The sequence below is a fragment of the Chenopodium quinoa genome, unplaced genomic scaffold (assembly GCF_001683475.1).
Source record: "Chenopodium quinoa cultivar QQ74 unplaced genomic scaffold, ASM168347v1, whole genome shotgun sequence".
NCBI lineage: Eukaryota > Viridiplantae > Streptophyta > Magnoliopsida > Caryophyllales > Amaranthaceae > Chenopodium > Chenopodium quinoa.
The window spans coordinates 19,457,232-19,465,634 of record NW_018742204.1 but is presented as its reverse complement, the minus strand read 5'-3'; the positions used below and the strand labels follow the sequence as shown (position 1 = coordinate 19,465,634).

Genomic DNA, 8,403 nt, shown 5'->3' with positions numbered 1-8,403 from the left:
CAACTCAAATGGGCCTTAATGGCTCAGATTGGGCTCTTTCTTCACGAATTATTTCTTCGCAAATCAGCTTTCCTTCTCAAAATGAATTTTACTATGATGGGCTCACTACAGATTCAAGTTTGGGCTGGCCCAATTTTTTCGAAGGTGATCCATATTATCAAGCTTCCCAAATCAACCGAGATACGGATCAAGTGGTGCCGGATTCGGGTCCAACCATCCTGTATTTCTCTCCGCCCCCAATGGGTCCTACAGGTCCGACCTTCGATGACCCGTTCGGCGCCGGTCCAAGCAACTGGGAAGGCACAACGGCTGCTGCTTCATCGTCGCCGTCCTTCTCTTCTTCTTTTCTGGTCGAGAACTCTGAAAATTCTGGGAATATTGCGGACTCTTCGTCGGCGGCTTTCGATTTCTTTCCGTCACCTGAAATTGAAGAGAATCAGATTTTGGATCCTACCTCTGATGAGCATGATGCTTTTAATTCAGATTCCTTTTTTTTCCGACACCGGTTCTGCGGTCCCTATGGACTGTTCTCCGCCGCAATCTCCGACCTTAGAGATTCAAGTTTCACCTCCTCCATCCCCTGTTAAAACCTTGTCCTGTTCTCCGCTTCGTAAGGTCAGTGGCAAGCTGAAGTCTTATTCAAGTTTGAAGCTCCGTAAGAGCGGCGAAAAAATGTGGGAGTGGGTCAAGAATCATGGGCCGCGTAAGAGGGCAGGGGGCTTGCTTACTCCGCCTCTCCCTGATGAGCAACAACAACATACTTCATGCTCTACTTGTCTTCCTTGCTTTCTTCCTTACAAGAAGCGCAAGGAGGATGTTCAATCTTCTTCTCCGGCATCTTCTGAGGGATCGGTGACCTCCCGTGAAAGGTCACCACCTTCGGGATGAGAGTTGCTCTTTGGAATTGTAGGGGCTTAGGACAAGCGGACTCCCCTAAAATTCCTTATATTACAACCTTAGTCCGCTCTCATAGTTTGGATTTAGTTTGTCTTTTGGAGACAATGACGTCTGTGGATAATGTAGCTCAAAAGTTAGCATCTTTACCTTTTTTGGGTTGTTGTGGTATGGATGTTGTAGGTCTTAGTGGTGGTTTGTTCATATGTTTTTTTTTAGCGTTTAGTTTAGTCCCTGTATATGCTTCACAAAATGTATATCTATGTAAGTTAGTGCAAGGAGATGAAATAAAACATGTAATGTTTGTGTATGGCTCGCCTCATATTACTAATCGCTTGGAGATTTGGTACTTGATTAGTAATTTAATGGACACAATTTCAAATGTGGTGATTATTGGGGACTTTAATCAAGTGGAATATAGTTCGGACAAATTAGGGGGTAATTTCTCGATTCCGGGACAATGGGACTTTATGAAGTGGAGGATAGGTTTGGACTTGGTAGACGTTCCTTTTTCTGGTCCTCGTTATAACTGGACTAATAACAGATTGGATTCGGATCCCATTTTTGAACGTCTAGATCGAGCCTATCGCTTTTCCACTTGGTTTACTAATTATCCGGATACTAAGCTTTTGCACCAGCCAATCTTATTTTCAGACCATGCTGCTGTTATCCTGTCAGATTCTGCAGATTCTGACTTCAGTAAACGTCCCTATCGTGTAGAGAACTGGTGTTTGTCAGCTCCAGCTATACACAACATTATAGCTTCTGTGTTTTCCTTGTTCTTTCCTGGATCTCTCATGTTTGCCTTATCTCGTAAGCTCTCTGTTGCTCGGGATCGTCTTTTAACTTGGTGTATTTCCCATAAAAAAAGCTTGGGGTATTAACTGGAAACAGCTTGTCTTTGATATTCAACAAGCTTCGCAAACTCTCTGCTCCCGTGCAGACCGGTGCTTGTTCATCTCTACTAAGAATGAGCGGATTGCTGAAGCACAGGCAGCTTATATTTTCTGGCAGCAACGTGCTAAAACTAAGTGGGACGATTTGGGAGATTCACATTCTCGCCTTTTGTTCTCTAAGTTCCAATCTCGTAAACGAAAGAATAAAATTTTGGGTCTTCGAGACTCCACTGGTTGTTGGCATCAGGATACAGCTCAAATCAATTCAATTACGCTACACTTTTATAAAGAGTTGTATTCAGCGTCTCCTGAAATTTCTACCTCTGATACAGATTGGTGGGATAGCCTTTGTCTTCCCTCTCTCTCCTCTACTCAGCGAGCATTTCTTATGGAACCTTTCACCTCGGAAGAGATTCGATCTGCTATTTTTAGTATTAATGATGGTAAATCTCCTGGGCCTGATGGCTTCCCGTCTACTTTTTTTAAATCTTCATGGCAGTTGGTTGGTCAATCGGTAGTGGTAGCGGTTCAACATTTCTTTGTTCATGGTTATATGCTGAAGGACTGGAATCGCACTTTTTTGACTTTACTACCAAAGGTGGATAATCTGGAATTTATTTCTCAATTCCGTCCGATTGGTCTTTGTAATGTCATCTATAAGTGTGTGGCTAAATGCCTTACAAGTCGGATTCGACAAGTGTTACCCAGTTTGGTTGTGAATTATCAGAATGCTTTTGTTCCAGGAAGACTTCTTTCGGATAATGCCCTGATTGCGCACGAAGTTCTTTCTTTTATGAACAAGTCCAAAGCTAAAAAGAAGTTTTTTGCTGCTCTTAAGTTGGATATGAACAAAGATTATGATAGGGTCAATTGGGATTTTCTGTTTCGTTTGCTTCAGGCCTATGGGTTTCCTCCTTATTGGATCCACATTATTCGTCAGTGCGTCTCAACGGTCTCCTATCAAGTTTTGGTTAATGGTAATCCCCTACCGACTTTTTTCCCTCAGTGTGGTCTTCGACAGGGTGATCCCCTGTCTTCCTACCTGTTTGTTCTATGTATGGAGGTTCTGTCGGCTATGATTCGAAGGGCTGAGCGGGCTTCTCTTCTTAAGGGTATTTGTATTCCTTGGAACGCTCCAACTATTTCTCACCTGTTTTTCGCTGATGATTCTCTATTATTTTTGCAAGTTTCTCCTGAAGCTTGTGAAAATCTTATGACTCTTCTCTCGGAGTTTTGCTCATTATCGGGACAAGTGATTAATCTTCAGAAGTCCTTTGTTAAGTTTAGTCCTAACACTCCGACAGACTATCGAGATTTTCTTAGCCGGAGTTTGAAGCTTCAGTGTAAGTCTACTCTGGGTTCTTATTTGGGTGTCCCGGTGGAGCTGGGTCGTAGTAAGGTTGCGGATTTTGGTTTCTTGATTGATAAGGTAGTTCAGCGTTTGTCGGCTTTTGCTTCCCTTGGTCTTTCGTCTGCAGCTAAATTAATTATCATCAACTCTGTTTTGGTGGCTTCTTTTAATCATATTCTCTCTATTTTCAAAGTTCCCTTGTCTATCTGTTCTAAAGTGGATGGTCTGTTAGCTCGCTTCTGGTGGAGATCGGATCATCGTTCTCGAGGGTTGGCTCTGCGCTCTTCTACCCTTTTGCATCTTCCAAAAGGTCTGGGTGGATTAGGAATTCGTCAGCTTCAGTCTTTCAATTCAGTTCTGTTGGCTAGACAATGTTGGCGCATTCACCATAATCCTCAGCTTCTTGTTTCAAGGACTCTCTCAGCTCGGTATCCTTCTCTCCGTCTCTTTCAGACTAGGAGAATTCCAGGATCCTCTTGGGGTGTCAAGGCCTTTTACAGGGTTTCTCTGTGTTAGCAGAAGGTGCGGCCTGGAAAGTCGGTTCCGGGTCTCGGGTTCACATTCTCCAGGACTCTTGGGTTCCTGGTGATTCAATCAGGTTTCGTGATAATTGTGAGACGCCTCTCCCGTCTCATGTTTCTTCTATCATAGATTCGTGTTCCTACGCGTGGCATACTTCTCGGGTTCATCAGCTGTTTGATTCCTCTACAACTGGTCATTTTCTGACTCTTGAGCGCCCGAGAAGATCGATGGATGATTTTGTATACTGGAAATATTCTAAGGATGGGGTTTTTTCTACTAAATCAGCCTACGCCATGCTGTTACGTCATCTCGACTACTCTTCCAAGGGTTCTGGCTTAACTTCTTCATGGTGGAAGGCTTTCTGGGGTTTGCCGCTTTTGCCAAAGTTACAATTATTCTGTTGGAAGCTCCTTCAAAATGCGCTTCCCCTAATGGTATTCTGCAACAGCGAGGGATCCCAGTAGAGGCTACTTGTGTTCTTTGTCGTGGTTCTTATGAGTCTGTTGCTCATCTGTTTCGAGACTGCTCTTTTGTTTCGGATATCTGGACGTCTGTTCCTCTGCTTTCGTCTCTTGTCATTCGTCGGGACGTTCATTTTCATGTCTGGTTTGCGGATTTGATTTCTCAGTTGCGGCAGAATAAACTTTGGGACACGTTAATCACCGTAGTCTCCTTCTTTTGAGCCATTTGGATAGCTCGGAATCACAAGGTTTTTCGTTATGCTGTTATTTCTCCTACTGTGATTCTTCATATTATGCAGGACTGGGTTTCTCGATGTTCTGCGGTCGATGATTTTAGGGCCTCTGCTCGTCTTACTGGGGTTGCCTCTGGTGCTATCAGGCAACTTCCTCTCTCGTCATGTTATCTTATGGGATCTTCAGATTCTTCCGCTGATGTCTTTCTTTTGATCGATGGTGCTTACAACTCCCGTGATAATACTACAAGGGCTGGTTGGATTTTTAGATCTCCACATTCTGCTACTGTTCTTGAAGGGGGTTCTAGAGCATTCCTTTCTTCTTCGGCCTTTCAGTCAGAGTTGCAGGCTTGTTTCTGGGCTTTACAGGCAGCAGATCATCGTGCTTTTCAACACTTGCTGATTTATACGGATTGCTCGTCTTTGTTATCTTTCCTCGGTAATGATGGGTGTCGGGATATTTCTTGTTTGTGGCTGTTGCAAGATATCAGGAATTTAGTCTCTCGGTTTTCGTCTTGTGTTGTTCAGAAGGTTCCTCGACAGTGGGTAGCTCCTGCTCATTGGTTGGCAACTCAAGCGCGTCAGCGTCATCTGTTGTTGTGGTCTTTCTAGTTTTTTTTTGTTTGTGTTGTATTTTTGTTTTTTAGTTCGTCTTGTCAAAAAAAAAAAAAAAGATGACACGAAATTCCAACGGTTTCTCGATTAACAGCGCGCACCATACTATTGTTGGCCGGTTATCCATGCACCACTCACTTTAATTACTACGAAAATTTTCTTTATTTACCACTTCATTTTTTTTTCCTTTCAATTACTCCTAATAAATGACGATGAACAATTTACAGCTATTACAAGTTTTGTTTTAGGTTAGACAAGCACGTCGTATGAAGGTCGGATCTATCACAAATTTAGTTGGGCATAAGTCAAGCTATATGGGTTGGTTGATGAGTTGTTTGGACAATTCGAAAGTGTCCTTTAACGCGGTGTTGATCCGAGAAAACCCTAAACGAGTTAGTTACGGCAACTTAATTAATTCGGATGTAATTTGTGAGTGGAACATATGAGCTTGAGAGTAAATGTACATGTTTAATTTGTTGCAACTTGTTTTTATTTGACCAAAAAAATACGAAGCAAAAAATAGACTTACAACCTAAAAATGGATGAAGTAGAAAACTTACCAAAAAAAAGTTCTTTTTACTTAATTGTGCTTTTTAAAAGCTGAAAATTGGGATAGTTAGCTATCAATCGTGCTATCATCAATGCTAGTTATAAAGGAGATCAAATGTTGCTAGTTCGTGCACCTGGATGTACCATGCGAATGGTACACCCGAATTAAGTTGAAAGAACATCACTTATAGTCGTAAAGAACGTTATGAATTTATAAAAGAATACAACATTAAAATTTTAAAAAACACAGTTTATTTCTAAGAAACATTGTTTCAAAAAGGTAAAAGAAAATTAATAATTGATTTTTACACATACATATAGTGTCAAATCATTTCAAAATATTTAGTTTTCAAAATTTTTTTATATAAAATTATTTCAACTAAAAATAATTCAAAGTTATCTTTTCAACTTCCAAAATTTAAAATTTCACTTTCCAAATTATTTTATTTCAATCACTAGATTTTTCCCCGTGCCATGCATGGTTACATAATAATAAGACTTGTAAATCAAAAAATTAAAGTCAGTTATTTTAAATGGAATGATTTATGTATATATTTTTTTTATAATTTTTTGTTACTTTTCATCATCATGTTGTTTTTTAAGAGAAAAAAAATTAAAATAAAAAATTTTGGCGAATTTTTTTGTTGTTGTTAATGCGACACGTGAACTTACCAAAAGTTCATAGTAACAAACCTTTTATTTATTTTTAGTTATCAAAAGTGTTTTATTTTCTTAAAATTTTAAAAGATAATTACCAATTTAAAGCAATATCCAATCATAGTATGACAAACTTTTTTAGAAGATAACAAAACAAAAAAAAAGTAATAACAAACCTTGTTTTATCTAAACATATTGCTCAACTTCTCTCTCTAGCTTTTTCTCTCCCAAAACCTACCCTTCTCGCAAAAAACTTCTCCGGCCATGAGGCTCGCCGGGGGGCGTGTGGCTCACCGCCCATGCCACATCGTCGGCGAGCCTCCGATCTACTTTCTTAGGGTGTTTTTTTCGTTTTTCGTGTTGGTTTTTTTGTCTGGTCGGCCTAGCAACAAGCGTCGCTGCCCCTTTTCGGCCGCCTCTTATCCTCACCGGCCTTGAAGCCGGCATGCCGCCGATCTTCTATTCCGCTTCCCCGCCGTTTCTCTGCTCCACCGCCTCGCCCGTCGTCGCGACGTTTTGTATGAGAATGGGGAGGGAGATTCTGAGTCCCTCGAGTAGGGCCGTTCTCAGTCTGGTGCTTCCAACCGTCGCTTCCGCGGGTAAGGGGTTTGTGGGGTTTGGGCCTCTCGGGCGGGTCTCTGCGGTTCGGGCCTTACTGTCCGGCGGTGTGTGGTTTGGGTTGGTGAATCTCGGAGAATTGGTGGTGGTGCTCGGATGGGCTGCGGGGTCGATTGTTATGTTTACGTTCTTAGTTTTCTTTTTTAGGTTTCCTTCTATTTTTTCTATTAGTGGTGTGTGCGGTTTTCGGGTCTCTTTTTTGTCTGTTTGTGTGTGTGGTTTATTCGGGCTTGTTATTTTTTCTTTTTGTGTGGTGCCTTTGTGTGCTATGGGGAGTGTAGATCGATGTGCCGATCTTCTGGTGCAGGATTTAAGTTGGGTTTTTTGGTTATGGGGCTTTGGTTTGATCTTGTTTTGGTTTGGGCTGAAGGGTTATGCTTCCAAGCCGAAATTCGTGTTTGAATCGGAGATTGTTTTGTCAATGATAATTTGTACGACACCAAATTTGAATTCAGGTCGAGGAGTACAGGCTTCTAAGTCAATTAAGGTTCACGTTAGAAACTACAACTTATTGCTAGACCCCCTTGCAAGAGGCTGCATAGGACAGCGTTATATGAGACAAGGGTATTTCAAGAAGTCGATTTGCGCGTGCAATTGTAGATTATTTTATTTTGAACTTGTAATTGGTTCAATTGTCTTAGTAATGTTCGATTACGATTTCTTATGTAAGTGCCGTATGAATTATTATTAATGAATTTTAATCTTCCCCCTAAAAAAAAACTTTGTTTTATCTATTAATAATTTACGTAATTTTATCTCAAACAAACCTTTTTTTTAATTATCAGAAGTGTTTTATTTTTATTAATTATTTAAGAGATAATACCAATTTAAACCAATATCCAATCTTCATATTTACATTAAAAAATAATGTAAAAAACTTTTTTAGAAGACAAAAAAAAACACTTTGGGCGGGAAATTTTTTAATGAGAACTCGACACGTGTATTAGGGGATAATCACGGTGATTACTTTAGTATAGTAATAAAGTATTGATTTTCTTTTAAAAAATTCTCTAAAAATAAAATTGATCACTTTTTTTCACCATACATATATATATATACATATATATATATACATATATATATATGTATATGTATATGTATATGTATATATATATGTATATATATATATAAATGTATATATATATATATATATACTAGATGAAGCCCGTGCGATGCACGGTTTGTTTGAAATTTTTAATTTTTTTTTATTTATGTGCTGATTTGTTATATATTTAAATAAAATTCATATTATCAAAAGATAATATTTTATATTTAATTAATTTAAGCTTAAAAATCTCATTCGCCAATTTTGCTTACATGGCATTTGAATTATTTAATTTTTAAAAGAAATTAATAATCTCTTATTTTATTGGCTACAACTGAAATTTATAATGCGCGCTAAGAAAATTAAATCCTACATTGCTCTCTAATAACTCGGGAAAAAACTCCCCTTTATATATATATATTAGATTATAATATAATATAATATTCATCTTATTGATAAAGGAACATTGTTTGTAATATAAAGAACATAATTTGTACTATTGATACGTAAATATGTTTAATATGTCGTAAATACCTTAATATTGTTTGTAGTGTAAAGAACA

General features: G+C 39.0%; 1 protein-coding gene across 1 annotated transcript; it reads left to right on the top strand.

The window, feature by feature from the left end:
* Nucleotides 1–1,001: 1,001 nt before the first annotated feature.
* LOC110683265 lies at nucleotides 1,002–4,969 on the top strand. Its single transcript, XM_021859638.1, has 4 exons — nucleotides 1,002–1,707; nucleotides 1,811–3,650; nucleotides 3,949–4,264; nucleotides 4,424–4,969. Exons 1-4 carry the CDS (start codon nucleotides 1,002–1,004, stop codon nucleotides 4,967–4,969), a joined length of 3,408 nt encoding a protein of 1,135 aa, XP_021715330.1.
* Nucleotides 4,970–8,403: the final 3,434 nt, after the last annotated feature.

Coding starts and splice junctions, on each gene's coding strand:
- LOC110683265 (XM_021859638.1), top strand. CDS start 1,002: ATGACGTCTGTGGATAATGTAGCTCAAAAGTTAGCATCTTTACCTTTT. Junction 3,651..3,948: donor GCCTTTTACAGGGTTTCTCT/GTGTTAGCAGAA, acceptor CTACTAAATCAG/CCTACGCCATGCTGTTACGT. Junction 4,265..4,423: donor GTCGGGACGTTCATTTTCAT/GTCTGGTTTGCG, acceptor CATATTATGCAG/GACTGGGTTTCTCGATGTTC.